Source organism: Orbicella franksi, chromosome 14, assembly GCF_964199315.1.
Source record: "Orbicella franksi chromosome 14, jaOrbFran1.1, whole genome shotgun sequence".
Lineage (NCBI taxonomy): Eukaryota > Metazoa > Cnidaria > Anthozoa > Scleractinia > Merulinidae > Orbicella > Orbicella franksi.
This window is the reverse complement of record NC_138158.1, coordinates 11907300-11927231: the sequence shown is the minus strand read 5'-3', so window position 1 is coordinate 11927231 and position 19932 is coordinate 11907300. Positions and strand designations below refer to the sequence as shown.

General features: G+C 38.4%; 2 protein-coding genes across 5 annotated transcripts in view; both read right to left on the bottom strand.

Annotated features, from left to right (window-relative positions):
• Positions 1-4635, bottom strand: part of LOC145467730 (uncharacterized) — a 256990-nt gene extending 252355 nt beyond the window's left edge. For both annotated transcript variants that reach the window (XR_014042098.1, XM_081451330.1), the window contains exon 1: positions 67-4635. Coding sequence is in view for 1 of the 2 variants with exons in the window: in XM_081451330.1 (XP_081307456.1) it covers positions 67-113 (47 nt within the window). In the remaining variant the exon portion in view is untranslated. The remainder of the gene's footprint in view (positions 1-66) is intronic.
• LOC145467699 (G-protein coupled receptor 143-like) overlaps positions 1-19932 on the bottom strand; it is an 88383-nt gene that overhangs the window by 59591 nt on the left and 8860 nt on the right. For all 3 annotated transcript variants that reach the window (XR_014042093.1, XR_014042092.1, XM_081451304.1), the window contains exons 2-6: positions 17969-18081; positions 17481-17572; positions 12759-12851; positions 7587-7693; positions 4641-4746 (exon numbers count right to left, since the gene is read on the bottom strand). Coding sequence is in view for 1 of the 3 variants with exons in the window: in XM_081451304.1 (XP_081307430.1) it covers positions 4641-4746; positions 7587-7693; positions 12759-12851; positions 17481-17572; positions 17969-18081 (511 nt within the window). In the remaining 2 variants the exon portion in view is untranslated. The remainder of the gene's footprint in view (positions 1-4640; positions 4747-7586; positions 7694-12758; positions 12852-17480; positions 17573-17968; positions 18082-19932) is intronic.

The following is a 19932-nucleotide window of genomic DNA, read 5'->3' as shown; positions in this document are numbered from 1 at the left end:
TCTAAAGTTTTAAAGTCTACAAGACGTAAACATCGCTCGGAACAACGTGAATCCCAGGAAACTCACCCATTTCTTTTGCTTTTCTCTCCTTCGCTGCGGGCTTCGCTTGCCATCTTTCTTCTTCACTCACACCTCCAATGTGAAGCGTGATTTTCGCTGTAAAGCAAAAGAAAGATCAAATATTTGCAAATAAAATATAAATATAAGCGTCAAAAAAACATTTTTTGACTTTATAGAGGAGTTTCCGTGTATTTTAGGTGCTACAAATCAGAAAAGAAAGTGACCGTCTCTCGAGGCAGCCAAACCTACCTTTCTCGCTGTCGCCACTGTTGGAGGACGCGGGCAACACTCCACGTGATTATGCTAATTGGCTCGAGAGCGGGAAATTTTACTTCTGGTTGACGTCCACCTCGCCGTCTCCAGTGTTTGCTAAGGCCTTTAATTGTAGGACATGCAGCCTTGGTTTACATCGTACATCTTTGATATTGGACATCTATTTTTATGGTCAATTGACACCTGTCAAAACAAGGTATCTGCTGACCAGTATCACGTGACCATATTGCGGGCTCAAGTTTTGAGCTCATCGAGGTCACGTGTTTTTTAAGTTAACTGCTGACCAAGTACCATGCTAGGCGGTAAATATGACATTTCTGAGCTTGGTTGCTAAGCTCGCCACCTTTGCCATCTCGGCAAGTAAACATGGTGGACAGTCGCTGAATAAAATTTTCATTTACTCGAAAGACATCACTCCGAGTCCAGGACGTTTGAAAGGAGGAAGAATTTTCATAATGACTGCTGTCTCCCTTGGACCAAAAATCTTTTCAAGAACTCGTATTCAAGACATTTAAGAATCGTCATGAAACGCAGTGGTTACATTGATTGCCATTTTTTTTTGTTCAAACTAAAGCTACTCATTTTGAGACGATGACGACAACTGTGAACGAAGTCAACAACGATAAAACAAAGGTACGGGATGATTTTATTGTTCGTAGTGTTTCGCTTGTTTCTTTTACTGCCGAACTCGATGAGCGTAAATTGATTCACAATAGATGTACATGTATGTTTATCATTAAAACTACGGCTGAGTATGTGTATGCAAACAAACAATCGCGTCTGTGTTTTTATGTTTTTGCCTGTTATTTTGTAGGCCTTGATATTCACCTCTGAAAATTATACTAAAGCAATTATTCGCCTCAGACTCAGTGAACATTGGTGAATATTCACCAAAGTTCACTTTGCCTTCGGTGAATAATTGTCAATTACTGTAAACAATGTGAGTAGCGGAGCTCCAGGGGTCTGAAGGGGCGCCAAGCGGAGTCCCATACTCATAGAAACCCATGAATCGCTTTTCTCATGCTAAAAATTGCTAACGGTATTGTTCGTGGGCGCGTATGCACGACGACGATGACGACGCACAACATGGCGGCCATACTCCAGCTAATAGGACATGGGGCCTTGGTGTACAGCGTACATATATGTTATTTGCCGGCTGGGAGGTCCGTGTAGTAAAAAAACTGTGACCAAGGTCTTGAAAATGCTGCCCGAGGCCGCTGGCCGATGGCAGCATTTTCAAGCCCGAGGTCTATACGGACCGACCTTAAGCCGGCAAATAACATATTTATTTTTTTCCTGCGGTAAATTGGCTTACAAGTGGGTTTGGTTACGCAACTTTGTCATTGAATTGGCTTACGTGCCGTCTACAAACCATCGCAAAAAATCTACCGAGCGAACGAGCGAGTAACTCAGATACTAGACAAAGAAATGTGTATTAAAGAACAGATTTATTCCAAACTACTTTATGTTAATAACACCCAACTAGTGGACTAATGCAAATCCTACATTTTAATTGGCTACGCTACTAGAGGACTATTAGATTTAGTCTTCGAGTAGCGAAATTGGGGCAGTCAAGCGTGACGCTTTCTTTCGTTCTATTCCCAAATAAATATTTCTTCAACTTGCATTTGCTAACTTTATTATTGCCTTTTCTGTCCGACTAGCTGGGCGACACTAAAACAATTAGACCCTTCGCCCTCAAGGGCCACGGGTCAATAGCCCATGAGGCTTCGCCTCGTGGGCTATTGACCCGTAGCCCTGACGGGCTACGGGTCTAATTGTTAATTAGATGTATTTAGTTCACCAGTTAAGTTCTCCAAAATTGTTTTCTCAGTGTGAAATTTCGTGCAAAGTTTCAAAACACTCAACTGAATTTACTTACAGTGACTTTCCTTGCCATTTAAAAGTGAATAGATATAAACTTGCGTTGATTAAAAAGGGAAAAGGCTGACGATTACCGCCGGTTCACTCATGAAAATTGACGAACACGACATTTTCACCCGCACTGTTTCCCGCTGTTAGCGTGACCGTGGTCAGAGATAGGAAAATCCGGACCGCGCCAGGAACCAATCAGATTGCAGGATTCGTTACCATGCTCTCTCGGGAAAAAATATATCTTTGATATTGGACCTCGATTTTATGGTCAACTGACATCTGTCAAAAACAAGGTATCCGCAGACCAGTATCACATGACCATATGGCGGGCTTACGTTTTGAGCTCATCGAGGTCACGTATTTTTTTGAAGTTAACCGCTGACCAAGTACTGGCTTTATTATTGGATCGCGGGCTCAAACCAGGTTAACTTACTGTAATCACGGCCGGGCTGTTTGGAACTGAGCCGGTTAATGCTAACCCAGGGTTAAACGCGAGCCAAAGCATAAGGTATAAAAATGTTTTCCACAGCTTATGTTTTGTGTAGTTTGAGATTATTCAAACTCAGAAGGCCAAACAATATAAACGGAAAACCTCACCGCCAAGTTGAACAAAAAAAAAAAAACTCACATCAAAATTCTCACTTATGCTGGGTTAGCTTAATCATGCTTTGAACAACCCAGCCCAGGAGCTACGCTTTTGGGCTTGGCTTAATCCGTATATTATTGTGAGTTGTGATAGTATTGTTAAGGTTACGTCCCACCTTCAAGGGCACAAAATTTAAGTCATTTTATCTAAAGTTTACAAAAGAAAAATATAAAAAATCTCAAAAAGCTGCCGGATTATTTCGAAAAAAACGTATTTTCAAATAAAGTTGATAAACCAGGAAGGTGTCATAATCGCTTAAATGGACGAAATCGCCAGGGGAAATTTTCGCGAACAACGCTCATCTTGGAGCTTGTATTTCATGTTATTTGGTATTGTTTATGTCACCCATTTGTTCTTTTGCCTTAGGCTACTTTGCCCGTTTAAGTGTCTTTCCCTTCAACGCGGGAGCGAGATAGAAAACGTGTTGCAATGCGATGCTTTTCCCGGGAAATCCTGATCCATTGTCATTGACGCTACGAGGTCCTGTTGTTCTATTGATATCATAAGGCGAGATAATCTCCTGGCATAGCGTGAGTTGTTTACGAACTTTTAGGAACTAAAGTCTCGCATTTGATTTTGGGAGGAATACATCCACTTTGAGCGAATTTATAGGGTATGCAGAATTGACGGATTTTCGTGAAGTTTCGCTAGAACATTCCAGGGATAATGACAAACGAAATTGTGAAGGGAAATTTGGATATTTAACATATTTCTCTAGTGGGGTCCATTTACGCAACACGTCTTGAATATTTTTAGCTACTCCAACCTTAGATGCAGATATCTAGACAACCAATCAGAATATCGAAAAAGCCCAACAACCAATGTTGATTGATGCCTTGTGAACAAGACCGTGCAGCCGTTTTGCTTGTGTGGCGGCATCCGATAGCCGATAAATTCAATAGAAGAAACCTCGGTCGTTTCACTCCTTACCAGCTCCAGACACTTCCTAAAAGAAAAACCCTTTAAATTGTATGTTTTATCGTAAATAACATTTATTAAGCCTTCTTCTGATCTATAGTTTGTTGGGGTTTTATTAGAACTGGCGCGCGTACGAATTTTTTCCCGAAGGACACCCGCGAAGGTGGGAAGTAACCTTAAATCATAGGTTTTGTTTGTACTGTAAGTAGAGTAAGTATCGCACGCAATGTGAGTAATTTTTGTTGTTACTAGTGCAGGCAATTTTTGTATCCTAATGCAATGTTATTGTTGTAATAGAAATATCAACAAAGAAAGTGCAAACCTTCGTCGACAGGTATCTGAGGAGGATTCTGAGGGTGTATTGGCCTGAGATAATCACCAACAGAGATTTATAGCTATCAACACCAGCATTAAAAGAAGACGCTGGCAATGGATTGCTCATACACTTAGACGGGGTGAGAGGAACATAGCGCGCCACACGATGGATTGGAACCCACAAGGCACACGGAAATGTGGCAGACCGAGAATCGCATGGTGCAGAAGCATCTAGAAAGACCTGACAGAGGCCAAAAGAGCAGCTCAAGACCAACAGAGGTGGAAGGCAACTGTGGAGCTCCACACCCCCATGGGACAAAGAGGACTAGACGATAGATGATGCTATAACAACAGCTTGCTGACATTTATGAACAGGAAACCTAGAAAGTTTTCACTTGTGGAAAATTGTGCCCTTGTGCAATAAACATTGCATGCGCCAAGGTACAATTGACGACTAACTGACGATCACTGCACTAAGTGATCCTAATTATAATGATGTGTTGTAAGCAAAATATAAAGCATTCCATTCGGATATGATTTAGGACATACTCACCAAAATACAAACACAAACACAATTAAACTAAACTTTTTCCTAACAGACTTTTGCAGACTTCTCTCAGCATCTGTGAAGTAGCCACTCCTTCTGATATTTTGTGACACTGAAAAAATAAAGTATTCTTTTTACAATGCTTCGGATCAAGTGTTATGCAACCACTTGCAAATTTCAAATTCAACTCCTGTTACAAAATGCATTACCTCTTAATATTATTTCTTAGATAATGGTACAGTAGACCACTGTTGTTCAATCTTCACAATTAACAAGTAAGGGCAAAATTTGGATTTCAAAACATGCATTTTTTAATAGGAAACTAATGTTTTTCAGCAACCTCTAATTATGTCTTAAGTACGACAGCTATAAACCCCTCAGCCTTCTACAAGGCTTTCAAAGTTTGTGGCTCACTTGATGTAAAGGAACATTGTCTTTGGACAATGACACATTTCTCAATGTAATCATACGGACAACTGTGCAGAGGGGATGGCCGCAGCAGATGTAAAGTGATAATGGAGAATTTTGTAAGCTAGTCAGGGGAGCTAAAGAATCTACTCTCAGCAATTGACCGAGACAAGAAATAATGGGTGACCTCCAACAAGGAAGTAGTGTGGAATTGGAGAGCATCAGCTGCACCTCGTTTTGACTAATGAGTTGATGATAAAGTCAGCTAATCAGGCGATGTCTGCCGAATTTGGTCACGTGTCAAATAATATAAATAACTTCCTTGCGCCTCAAATGACACCATACAGTCTGACAGGTGGAGGTATGCATCCTTAGGCCGTTTAAGGCCCGTGTATCAGAGCACTGTTGCTTGGGTGCGACGTTTGTTGTGGCTAAACAATCCAAAATGCAATTGGTGATTTACAGATACGACTGCAGTTCAGGCAGACGAACTCTGCCTCACATAGGGTTTTTGAAAGCTTGCAACTGTGGCTTTCCTCTTCGCTCTTTCACCTCTGCTGCTGTCCTCTGCTGTGTGTTACGCATCTCATCTGAGAGTCAGCGGTCATAATATCATACAAAATTCTTATAATTATCAGTTTCTGCAAAATTCCTTTTCTTACGTCACCTCCTAAATCTTGAATCAATTTCTGCTATCTATAATTTACCCAACCCCGCTCATATAAAATTATTGTCAATCTTTAAACAGCAAATACTTCTTGAGCCTTATCTATTTACCTGAATTATTATAACCTTTTGTTCAAAAGAGATTTACTAAAGCAAAGTTTGCAAAAATAACTGAAGGATTTAATGATCATGACACCATTTTCAAGAGAAAATAATTATAAGAAAGGGAATATTTAAGTAGGCTAGAGCTGCAAATTAACATACTGTAGCTATCTAATTAGTATGTTAATTTTCAGCTCTAGCCTACTTAAGTATTTGCTTCTGACACTTATTTTATCCTGATAATGGCGTCACGATAGGACCGAAACGTTGAGTATTATATATTTCAGTAATTATTAGAATCTTGGCATCACTTTATTATCTAACTTACTCTTAACTCTGTAGATGTTCTTAGCATATCATTATTATTGTCTGGCAACTTTTAGCACGAGCCTCTGAGTGGCTCGGGTGATTGCACAAGCACTCCCTGTGTTATCAACATTAAGACAAAATCTGATAGAAAAGAGAGCAATTTCAGGTTTTAGTGGACAAAACTTTGGTACCAGAATAATCTTAAGTATTTTACCGTCATTTTTACATTTTCTTAAAAGTAAACACATGAATAATTGCCTGAAATAACACCGAAAACAATTTCCCGTGGGAACGAGAGAAAATGAATTTCAAAGTTCAGAGAACTTGTGCAAACACAGGCAAAATTTCATTATCAGTTTCATTTCACCAGTACTTTCAAGTGTTTCATAAGAAGTTCAACATTCGTTTTCGACGTTTGCTGTTGCTAGAAATGATCTTTTTTGAGAAGATATTTAAAACAGCCGTACAGAAGTTTGCAATACGATGTAAATAATCCTGGTACTAGGTTTTTGTCCACTTGTTACTCGAACTTCTGGTGGATTCCGTCTTAAATAAATTACTTAGTACTTACTAACAACACGTTTTACAAAGTGCACAACAGGCACCTATGTATTGTTACTACCCTAGGATAGGATGCTAGTACATTGCAGGCTGCTCCTCAGTATTCTGTCAGGTTGCCCCAACAATTCACCGCTACCCATTTACACACCTGCCAAGAGAGGCACTGTGAGAGGAAAGCGTCTTGCTCAGGAACACAACCCAGCGACCCAGTAAGCTGGGCTTGAGCCTGGCCAGCTCGATCCAGTGCACTAACCATTAGCCCATTGCACCTTCCAATCCTAATAGTGCACAATGAGCTAATTTGCTAAAGCAAAGACGTTTTGAAAGTCTCTTGTGTCGTTAATTTCTATTATAATTAATTGCATTTCAAAATGTTTGGGCCTCAGTAGAAGAATCCACAGGAAGCAGGAAGTTTATGCTGTATTTTACATTAGCTTTCTATAACTACAAATGCCGCACAACATAATTTATATTATGCTCTCTCACTAATATCATCACGCCTCTCCCCGTTTTAAATTTTCAACTACTAAACCACATTGCTTAGCGCTATTCCAAACACATGCATGTACCTGACTCTTCTTGTTTGCAAAAATAACTTAAATTCCAGGATTTCAATAAGAACGGAGAAACAAAACCAAGCTACTCTTCCTCCTTCAATCACTTTACTAACCCTAACATTGCTCCTGCTGATTAACTTATTATTAGGTTCCCTTAACAGTTATCCTGAAATGAGTGTTCGCAGTCAAGCGTTTTTCATAGATTACTGCCGGCTTGTTAGCATTTATTTAATACAACTATCAGATCTACGTCATACAAAGTCTTACTAATCAGTCAGTAAGTAAATTTGCTTCATGGCCATACAAGGTTTCAATTAAAAAGAAAGAAACAGTGATTATACAAGCATACCTTTTTGATAAGCTTTCCAGTAAATGACGGGAAGGGCTAACATTACAAACAGCAGCGGAACATAACAAACCAAATAATGAACAAGAGCTCGGCTATGGGATGAGCAACTGAAAAAAAAGAAGTGCTACATGTATTTAAAATGCTCATGCTGAAGCACTTAGTTCTCCTTTGACGTAGAAGCAACTGCGATAATCAAAAAGGGATTTTATATTTTCAATTCTTTTAATTCCCTTATCTGAGGAGTTCCTTGTCTATAACTCTTTATGTTAAAAGTTTTACTCTCTATTTTATGTAACATCTGCCATTTGTAATTAGATATATATATTATCGTATAGTATGTCCACATCTGTCCTTTAGCTGCCATAATTTAACCTATCCAAACAAAGAATTATGTATGAAGGTTAAGGGCCCATTAACCGATCTTTTCGAGCCGTTGCTAAGGAAAATTTATTCTCATATAACCTCATCATTTTTAGTTAGTTCAGAGTTATTTCATGTGTTTTAACTTTTTCATGATCAGTAACACTAGTGATGACGTCATCGGGCCACGCCCATGGTCATGTGACTGATACTGAAAAAACGCAAAGGCTCCCAGGCAAATTACTTTATCGGGATTTTTTCCATTGATTTAATATTTTCATTTAAGAGGCTGTCTCTGTAAGAACCGACCACTGATTTCACTTCGAAAATTCGATTTTTGAGTTATTTTTTGTAAAAAAAATACCTCTTAGTCGGCGCGTCGGGAATGTTATGGACGGGTCAATGGGTGAGTGAGTGAGTAAGTGAGTGAGTGAGAGATGTATGTATGTCACACCAATCAGATTGGATCTACTATGAACAGCCAATCAAATTTCTTGTTGTAAAGGTAAATGGTACGTGAGAAACACAAGGTATGTATAAACACAAGGACTTTGCTTATTGAAAAATAAAGAGTGACGTCTATGTTGCCGGTTTGTGATTTTTAGTCCGGTTTGGAGGGGAGTGTGACAGTGACATATGTACATTGGGTTGTTTTAGAGTGCATACTTTTCAGTGTAATGGTGGCTAGTTATGAACGAGATGAGTCTTGAGTTTTGAAGCAGTTCATGAGTAGTAGGCAAATTGCACGAGATATTTTTATTTTAAATTACAAAGGGTAACTTGATACTTTTGTTTTTCACAAGGTGTTAATTCAATTAGAGGTCACGAAACGTTGGTTCTAGTTCTTAGGACATGTTTTAGAGGAGACGAGACTATTTAGATTTGAAGCAGTTCTAACGTTTACAATAGTAAGTGCAGGTAACGATTGTTTTGTTCTTATTGCATGCAAATATAACAAAATATTTTTATTTTTTAGTTACAATGGGTAATTTGACACTCTTGTTTTTCACAAGGTAGTAAATTCAATTAGAGCTGACGAATCGTCACCACTTGTTCCCACGAGATGTTTGCTATTTTTAGTCACAAATAGTAACTCGACACTTTTGTTTTTCATATGGGAGTAAATTCAATTAGAGCTTACAAGTTATCGGCTATTGTTCCCAGGATATTAAACAAAAAAGACGCTTTCATTTCTAGATTGTTTTTACGTCTCTGCAGTAGCAGTTTAATATTTTTATTTGATGAGCATTTTATGACATTCTTTTCAGTCCGATATTTTTAAAGGTAAAAAGTATGAAAACTGTTCAAATGTTCTTTGAAGACTATGTGGCACCAAGTTAAAGTGCAATTTAATTAAATCAGACTTTCAACGTGTCAGAGAGGTTTTTTCTCTTTCTTTCAATTTTCGGTGAAGTAGTGTTGTTGCGTTGTGTTGTGTAAAAATGGTAAACTTACGACTCGTAGAAAATGCGAAAAGTTCTCTTAACTTGAGTATTTTTGAGCAAAAATTTCTCTTGGGGGCTGGAAGAGCTCCCGAGGGGGTACTCCCAGAAAAATTGGTAGGGGGTGTGCGGCCCGCTTCCTAAAACCCTTACCCAATTTATGACCAAAATCTGCGATATTCCTTACCCTATTTATGACCTGACCAAAAATTCGAAACCCTATTTACGACCTGACCCTCAAATCAAAACCCTGTTTCAGACCTGCGTTATAATTAGCTCCCTAGTTCAAACCAATGTTAAATTACCGTAAACATATAAATTTGCGAAGGACTTTTGTTGATTTTCTTTTCGATAATGATGAAAAAGTGGCTTCTTCTTAAAGCAAACCCATATCAAGGCTAGAGTGCAAAAACCGTACCCTATTTATGACCAAAATGACCAAAATCAGCTAAAATCGATACCCTATTTATGACCAAAACGGCTGAAAAACCATACCCTTCGGGACCGCACAGACCTATATAGCCCATATAAGGCAGTCCTCCCCCCCCCCCCCCGGGGGGAAGGGCTACGTGATCGGTGAGTGAGGGAGTTATGCTTGTGCGCGTGTCAGACCAATCACAGTGTGGGTTGTATCAAAGAACGAATAAAATTGCCTGTTAGAAAATAAGATGGTATCTACATTAATCTGGAGACGTGTCAGATTAAAGATTAAAGTTTTGGTCCTTTGTAGCGATCCTTGAAACCTAGATAGCATTAGAACTGCCAGCTTTTCCTTCCAACTGTAGGTTTGTATATAAAGTAGATTTATGCGTTCCTGATCTGTGTCGAGCTTGACCGTCACATACTTCGATGTTATTTGCATTACTGACCATTGTTTTCCTCGAAGTCGGTTTAATCATGTAGACTCCTCTTGAAAGGTTTGTAGAAGCACTCTTTTGGACAACTCTCGGCACACATACATGTATGAACAGTAAACGGTGATTCGGGAAGCCAAGGAAGGATTGATAAATGCCACGGCCATTTTGCGTTTACAACAAGTGATTTAGTTCCCAATCTTCCCGTGAGTATAACGGAGTTGGCAGTTTTAATGCTACCTAGGTTTCAAGGATCGCTACAAAGGACCAAAACTTTAATCTTGAAGCCAGGTAAGAGATTTACGGGAATTTATGGAGCACTTTACGAAGGCGAGTGTGTTAGTTACTCACCGGAATATTTTCAAAATTTCCTGAACTTTAAGCGGTCGTTAGTTTTGAAAACCTAGTGGGCAGACAAATTTTATTATTGTTTTAAATTAAGGGACATTTCTACTTTCTGTTCATGTAGTTCAGCAGTTTCAAACAGGTGCCACATTTTAAAAACGTGCCTTCAAAGTAGAGCTATTTTCGCGTTTGGTTCAAAACTTGATTTAACGGGTAGAAAATCTTCTTTTAACCGTTTAAGGTGCAACATTGAATTATAATTGCAACATGGCTTAACAAACTGCTATGATATATCTACAGTTGAAAGAAAGAATTGGGACTTTTGAGCGAATATTATTTTTTTTAGAGCGCCGGCAATATGTGCTATTTTTCCAGTTTCGGCGGGCATGAAACTTGTGTCGAGCGGACCGAACTTCAATCAATCCTAGAAAACTTCAATTGGAATTTTTAATGAAACAAAACTCATTTTAGTGATTGACTAGGTAAGGGCTTCGAAATCCCAGCTTATGAGAAAAATCGAATTTTCGAAGTAAAATCAGTGGTCGGTTCTTACAGAGACAGCCTCTTAAATCCTCATTACGCTCTGTTTCATTTCTAAAAGGTCAGATTTTGAGAGAATTTCAAAATATTAAAAATTTCGTAATTTTCTGAAAAAAGCATGATTTTGAAAAAGGAGTGCATAGCTATCTTTCCAAAGTTGGCTTTGATCGAAATCCGTCGAAAAAGGCTGGATTTAATGAAAAACCGCGTTTCCTTTAGCATTTAAAGAAACCGGAAGTGCGCCCGATATATATTGGAAGTTATCCAATCAGCGCGTGTGCAATTTACACTACCAGCACACTTCGGTAAGATCAAACAAAGCCACGTGGAGTTAGTTTTTCTCTTTCTATTGCTCTTGTTTTTCTGTCTTTTTCTTGTTTTGTCTCTGCTTGTACATTTTTTAATTTGCATTTTGTGAAACACAAAGAAAAACATCTATAATGTAAGCGAATTTGGAAGTTATTGAGTTGTTTTTATTTTCCGCGCTCAGGCTGACGTAAGTAACCGGAAGTGAAATTTCACCTCCTTAGCAACGCGCGCGAGCGTGCGCATAAATCGGTTAATGGGCCCTTAAGGTTGGTAGGTAGGTTAAGGTAGGTAGGTAGGTGGTAGGTGGTAGGTGGTAGGTGGGTGGGTTAAGGTAGGTAGGTGTGTGGGTTAAGGTAGATAGGTAGGTTGGGTTAAGGTAGATAGGTAGGTTGGGTTAAGGTAGGTGGGTTAAGGTAGGTAGGTAGGCAGGTAGGCAGGTAGGTGGTAGGTGGTAGGTGGGTGGGTTAAGGTAGGTAGGTGTGTGGGTTAAGGTAGATAGGTAGGTTGGGTTAAGGTAGATAGGTAGGTTGGGTTGAGGTAGGTGGGTTAAGGTAGGTAGGTAGGTAGGTAGGTGGGTGGGTGGGTAGGTACAGGTGTAGGTAGGTAGGTAGGTAGGTAGGTAGGTAAGTAGGTAGGTAGGTAGGTAGGTAGGTAGGTAGGTAGGTAGGTAGGGAGGTAGGTAGGTAGGTAGGTGGGTAGGTAGGTAGGTGGGTGGGTTAAGGCAGGTAAGGAGCTGACTTGGAAGACCCAAATACAGGAAAGTGTGGCTACAGTGGAAGAGCAGCTGATGAGTGTACATGTTAAAGTTTATGGGTTTAACCAGAAGCATATCACCTGTGCTTCTGGTTTAACTCATAACAGATGAGATTTGGAAATTCATTTGCAGTAGTTAAGTTAGGGAACTATTGGTGTACAATCCACCCTAGGAAAAAAGATGGCGGCTGTACATTTTACCACAATACCTTGCGAGCCTAACACAGCCTATATGGCACAAAGAAAGCCAAATTTTTACAATATTAGTTCCTGTACTAAGGATATTGTGCAGCCTAGGTTTGAAGATTCTATAACTTTTCTGTACGTTTTTATGAACGTTGTAAGGATTTTCTTGCGCTAAGAACTATGGGTAAATGTACCAGTCCCCTTCTTTTTTCCTACGAAGGATTACAGTCACTGTCAAAATAACAATTCAGGCAACATTTATTTAAACAGAATGCTGCCAAGGTATATAAATACATGTTCATGACTGCAGATTGATATAATCAGCAATCCAGATATAAAATAATACTGTACAACCATGTTAGTGTATAATTCAACTGACTTACTAAATTTTACTGCCAAAATATGCATATTGACCCCATCCTGCAAGCCAAGCAGCCAAAGGCCATGACATCAGGTGATACACCTTACTGTGAAAGCTGAAAACAAAAAGATTACATACAGAATAAAAAATGTATAAGGGATGTCCTTAAGAGCTCAGCATACATGTACAGCAGCTGTGCACACAGTATAACTTGCAGTTAAAACCCTCCTGTCTGCCAAAACAGAGCAATAAATTTTGTATTCTTCAGAACTAACAAAAATAAAGACAAACAAAATTGTATCAGGCACAAACATTTTGATTCATATGTTTCATTTTGCACAATCTCTTATGACTTCAGCTGCATTGTTAACCTCCCTTTCAGTGCAGAGTGCACTATTGGGATGGTTTTGGCAGGGAGGCGGGGGGCTGCCTGCTGCTAAGGGGCTAAGAAGCTAAGGCATTAAGGCTTTAAGGCACTATTATTGAACCTTGAAGGAAAAGCCTTAGCAGACTACCAAGGTCGATACAAACCAGAAGTGAACTCAGCAGGGGTGAGTACCTATGGACTACCATGCCAGAGCTATCAATTGCACTCTGCACTATCTGAGATTGTCTCACTAGTTTGACTATTAATGTAGCATCAAGTGAGAAAAGTGGCCCATCATAAATGCCTTAGTTTCCTTCAAACATACAAGTGGTGTCAGGACAGTACAGTTTCTCTTGCCTACTTTAGGAATGCTGATTTGTTAATTCAAATTTCAAAGGCAGTAGCCATATGCAAGGAAGTTTATCACAGAGCTTACTAACAATCAGACCATAAAATGCAGGCTTTAAACATGGAGCGATCCTATAAAAGGCAAGGACATGCCACCTTTGAAGCACTTTGTTGGCTTTTTTGTGCAAGGTGGAAAGCTGAAATAACGGTTGCATACCATAGAAGTCGTGGAGAAATAGCGTTTTTCTCGTTAAACAATGGCGTTATTTACGTGGAATAATGTAAGGTAAATAATAAAAATACAGTGAAAAAAACTTATATTAACACTTCAGAAGATGCCTTGGAAGAACAAAAATGATGAATTATCTTCGTAACTTCACGGAACATTCAAATTTTGTCGCTAACTAAAATAACAAAGCTGATGCCTGCGGTCAACAAGCTATCTGTTTCCATTTATCTAAGCATGCCGAGAAGGAAAACAAATCCAGTAAGAAGTGATTTTGGTTAAAGCCTATGAACACAGACGCATTTTGGTGGGATATTTAACAATTATTAAATTCTCAACCTCGGATAATGCAATTGTAGCTTTCTTATTGGTTCACTGGATCTCGGTTACCAGCCATTATACCTGCGTTTGACGTTATATGGAAATGAATGTGGTGAATGTCGCTTGGCATAAACTTTTTCGCGGGAAGCCAAGTTTTGTTGAGAAAAAAATGGACGAAAAAAAACAGATTCGGTGAGCTATCTACAGAAGAAATACAGGAAATTATGGACAATGCTGTCCCAGTAACAACAAAAAAGCCACAAAGTTCGAGATTAGATTATTTAACGGTGCGTATACGTTAAGTTTCCTCAAAAAGTTGCAAAATTAAAATATGACAGTCGAGATTTTACGCACTCATGAAGATTATGTAACAAAAACAATGTTTACCTTAACAGAATGGCTTGCTAGTCCTGGTGGCACCAAATTTTCGAAACCGATATGAGCAATGTCAAAAGAAGAACTGAATGTTTGTTTGAAGTGTTTTTACACATCTGCGAGGAAGAAAGATGGCACGTATTGCAAAACTTCATAGATTAAATCCATAAGGAGAGCCGCCATTGATCATTTCCTTCGCACGCCCCCGCACAACAAACCGTTTTCCATTATCTCTGACCAGGCAAATAAATTATTAGAGCATTTGTAAAAGGCCTCAGGAAAACAGGCATCATTGCTGTCCTTGCAAAAAACACCTCAAGGAGTTGAGTGTTTTGAGCTGAACCGAAGTAAGCCCGGTTCTTTACCAGCCACGAAAAACCATCAGGGTGGCCTTGGAGATTCTGAAGATGAATCTGACGCTAAGATAGTTTCTGTATTTGACTCTGAATCTGGCCAACAATGAGCTCCACACATACAGCTCGAAATGCTATGGCTTTCAAAGCAAGGGAATTCTGAAAGAGGTCTTGTCGAGCATAATTTTGGCACAACGTCTGTGTCACATGACGATCAAATTTTTCCGCAGCGCTATTACAACGGCAATGTATAAGTGCACAATTATTTGGCTCTTCTCCATGACTCAAACTTGAACGCTTTTCAAACTTTCTGAACAAGTTTATATCTCCTTCATTTGATAGACGTTCCTTGAATTCTACTTGATTGTAAATTCATTCAGCAAATTTGCTTGCTTCGCTTTCAATTTTTTCATTCAACTAATTTTACAAATGGCGCGCAAGTCATGTAATTTCCCACTTGTTGCTGTTTTCACCACATCGATTTCCGGTCGCTTTGTAAAATTAAAACCCAATTAAATTAAGCTATAATTTCCAAGTATACAAACGCACCGTATTTAATAAAACAATTATTCCATTCGCGCTTGTTGGATATGAGATTGGTTATAGCCAACGCTCACTCATGGAATAATTGTTAATTATTCAAATTTATGAGTGTTATGATGGTGCAAACAAAATGCAAATTGAACAATGCTGAGTTATTCCTCAAACTGTTCTATATTTAGAGCAAAGAAATTGTAAACAAAAAGCACTACGAAGAGACAAGAAAACTTGAAAAACGGCAAAGTGAGATTTCGTCTGAATATGGACGTTAGAAAGGAAAAGGAAGGCTCAAGCCTGAATGCAATAAAAACAAAAGTTGTGTTCATAAAAGGTTGGCTGAATTTTAGCCTCAAGAGTACAACAGCAGCCAATGTTCACCTTATGGAATTTCTTTTAGATAACTGGCTAAAAAAATAACCATATTACCGTAGATATAATTAATTATATACCCTTAACTGTCTGCTTGTAGCTGGGTTTTTTTTTGCAAGTTTTAGTTCACAACTGTGTTAATCCTTGAAGGAGCAAAGACACTCTGGCATTGAAAGAACTAAATGAGGCATTTTATGAATTTGAGTGAACAGCGCAAATTCATACAAAAGGCTTTTGCAAACGGAGGAACAAAATTATGAAGTTGAAATTAAAAAAGTCAATTTTCTTTGTAACTCTTCTCTTGAAGCTATCCTTCATTTATATGTAGTTCAAAAGGCATTGCTTACTTGTAAAATAAAACAGAAAATTACACTCGTCGCTCTCCAGAATTTTGAGTGAATAAGCAAATCAAATGGGAGCACTGGTCGTCCATTGGGATTTGTGATTGGCAGGCTGAACACCTCAGCCTTGTTATATATGGGTCACCCCGTGTTTAAGCCCTGGACTTAAACAACTTGTAATAAATTTACAGTGGGCTTAACCTGGGTGCTTCTAGCTAGCTTTATAGGGAGGGATGGGTAGCATAGGAACACCATATTAATTTTACCAATGGTACCTTCAATTTGATCAAGATAATGATATTTAGTACTTCTACTTTTGGTCTTACTTGCACTTAGGAACTTTGTTTAATCAAGCATTTTTTTGAGATTCATTGATTTACAGTAATATATTTTCACATAATTTTATACGTAAAAAGAGCAGGAGCTGTCAAAAAAACCCTACTGGGCTTACAAGGAGAGCCCCTGTTACAAAATGGTATTATTCAGGCAAAAATGTAGTATTAGAGGGCAAAACTGAGATGTACTGTAAGTGAACTTCAATCAAGGTTTTAGAGCAAAGACCAGGAAGATTTGTGTTCATTGGGCAAAATTATATTTTGCCCTTCTCCAAACCACAACATCCAAATTATATCTAATTTCAAAGAATTCAATCTTTGAAAACTATGACTGAAGGGACTCCTGCCAGAGAGAGAAAAAGCTGTGATGGTAAAGACCATGCATCAAAATGGTCTCCATGACATTTTCCTTGTTCTATATGAAGTTGCCTCCATCTTGGCCACAATTCCTATAACCTTGTGCTTTGCTGAAAGGTCGCTGAAAGGTTTTTCAGTGCCCTTCTCCGCTTCAAGACATTTTTAGATCCACAATGGGCAAGACGGACTTACATGTAGCAGCCTGTCAGGATAAAGGCAACTTAAAATAGAACAGGTAAAATGATAGGGAGACCATTATTTTGATGCATGGTTTTTAGCAATATGGCTGCGTCACCATTAAGCTTATTAACATCGAAACAAACAATGCAAATAAAAAATTATTTCTATTTTAGCTTAAGTGAAAATCTCTCATATCATGCTTTTGTATTTTAGAAATGTTGATCTTGATTTACCAAAACGATATTAATTTATACTATTTTGATCACCCATGCTCTCAAGGGGGATCTTTATGTAATCCATATGAATTTTGTTTAATGAGCATTCATTATGTTTACAAGTGTAAATCCTTGTTCAGGGCAAACAATTTGTAGAACATTACCGGAAGCATGCCTCCTATAAGTTCAATCCCCACATCCACACCACAGGTTGTGGAAACAGTCAAAGTAAGGGATTGTGTGCATCTACTCTGAAACATCCTCACCCTGGGACTAATGACTGGGCTGACTAGGCTGACAGGGCTAATAACCAACTGGTAGATTGAACAATTACAGAAACGGCCAGCACACAACAATATTTGCAATATACCACACAATGTAGACCTTCCATCCTAAGCAATTAATAGACAAATTTACCATGATTGGCGATTATGAACTTGAAGGCAGACATCAAGGGAATAAAATAGTGTCCACATATAGGATGAAATATATGCAAACATTGTGAATGACTGCAAAAGAAATAAGATTTTTTGTTTACTACTGAGATAAGTTGTATAAAATATTGCATTTAAATACATATACTGCTATGTTTATTTTGACCATAGTGATGATCGCATACCAATTTATTTAATCTGTTAATTAATGCACCAATAGCCTGCATGGCAGGTATTCAAAGGGGAGGGAGAGGGGTAAACTAGAAGGCAAAGCATTATTGTCCCCCTCCTATCACAATTCGCCCTTCTAGTTTTCCCCTCTCCTTCCCCTCTCCTACCCCTCTGCTACCCTTTTGAATGCCTACGATGCAGGCTTATGTGCCAGCAGAGGCAAACAGAATGTGTCGGACCAAGACTGCATTGAATAATGCCACAAGAACCAAAGGATAATCAATGATTTCATTTGCTCACCTCAATAGGCATTCCAATCCACGAATAAGAATAGTCATATGGTGTTTTACGTTCATCATCAAGCACAGTAGCAGGTTCAAATGTAAGAAACAATATGGACATTGATATTGCACCTAGAAGACAAAACCAAAAATTAAAGATCATTAAATAATGACACGTATCAGTTAATTAAATTACACTGATTATTATTCATTTAAGTGCAAAAGTGACCCCCGTGAAGCGCTATCACTAATTGCACCTCAGCATTCTGTTGTTTCATTTTAAAGTTTCCCCCTCTCACTCCCAAGAGTGTCATGTAGCACAAAATACCGTTACGTGCACAATATTTGGTCAATTTTTATCAAATTTGAACAGCAAAAAGGTCTTGGACAGGTCTGTCATTTGAAAGCATAAAATCATACCCCTCCTCCTAGATCAGACTTGATTAACCACTACAACAAATTGTGCAACTTTTTCTCTTAGCCTTTTAAGTTAATTAATCTGAAAATAACCTACACACTGTATAATAAGCTATAGTTTAGGAGTATACCTCAACTATACAAGGAGTGAGATATTTTTTAACATTTTTCATTTTGAATGCTTTTCAATTCGAACTGAGGTTTCCTCTATGGCTGTTACAGTAGTTGATTTATGGTATCCCACAAATGATATCTTTCAAATGGTATACTATGTGTGGTCCATATCTATAGTCACCATTTTACAAAATATGTGGTTAATTCCCCACAGGACTTTTTTAAACTATTAAGCTTCATTGTCATTTCCAAACTGAGTGAGTATTCTGTGTTATTAGGAGGAGTTTGAATGAGGTACAGTATCCATCTCACTATCATGGTAATATGATAACAAATGTTTAGAGGTCATAGGCCTGTGTGGTTTCTGCTGTTAAATTTACCTTTAACAATTCAACACCTCTGTAATTTGAGATAATTATGTTTTGCCCCTGCAGGGTTTTGGCCCTTGTTTCACTATAATTTTTTAACCTTTTTTTCCCTACAAAGTTCTGAGCGAAATTTTTGTAAAAGAAATATTAGTTTCCACGAAGGCAACCTATTTTTTCCCCCAGAAAGTACTTTTTGCTTCCTTTCTAACAAGATATGGTAAACTGCTCTGCTGTAAATGCTTTGTGAGAGTATTATGTAAAGAATATCATGTGATAGAATGAGTTAAACAGAATGTGTTGGTTTAGTTAACTTAGCTGATTGTTTGGATCATATTCATGGTAAGATACCTAAGTTACTGGATCAGTATGAGTGATACAGTTTACAAAAAAAAAAAATAAAATTTTTAGTTCATACAAAAATGTTCAATATTGTCAGGTTTTCAATCAGCAGAAATAAAAGAAAGCGGGGGGAGATCTAGTGATAACTATTACTAGTATTAGTAGTTTCCTATGACCTCCAGCAGGGGTAAAACTCAACACCTATCTATACCTATATTTTCTCATGCCATAATGCACATATAAACTAATAGTATGCTAATTGGCATTCTCCTTCCATCAAATTTGATTTGCTGCTCGAGCTATCACAATTACCTGTGACTGTCACTCAACACACAATCCGACCTCTTACATTTTTTCCTGTTAAACCGTGGACACCAGAGAAAATTTCTGGAATGTTTATTGTTTCATGACCAATCAGATGCAAGATGAAACTGCAAAAGGTAACCAGCAAACTGCAACAGCCTGAAAGGTTTGGATCAGTCGTGACTTGACACGAAACAGCAAGCTGGCTTTTTTCTTTGACAATTAATTGTAATTTCAGAGTTTTCTGGGGGGTGGGGCATGCCCCCAGACTCCCCTTTGGGCGTAGCATTTTTCTGCAAGGTTGTCATATCCTGATGCCTGCCTGCTAACAAACTTATTGTAACCCCTGATGTTCACTGAATATTTCAAATTTTGTCCCTCCAGCACCAATACTTAGAGAGCTTAATTCGTGTCTTGCAATTAAGAAATTATGTAATATATC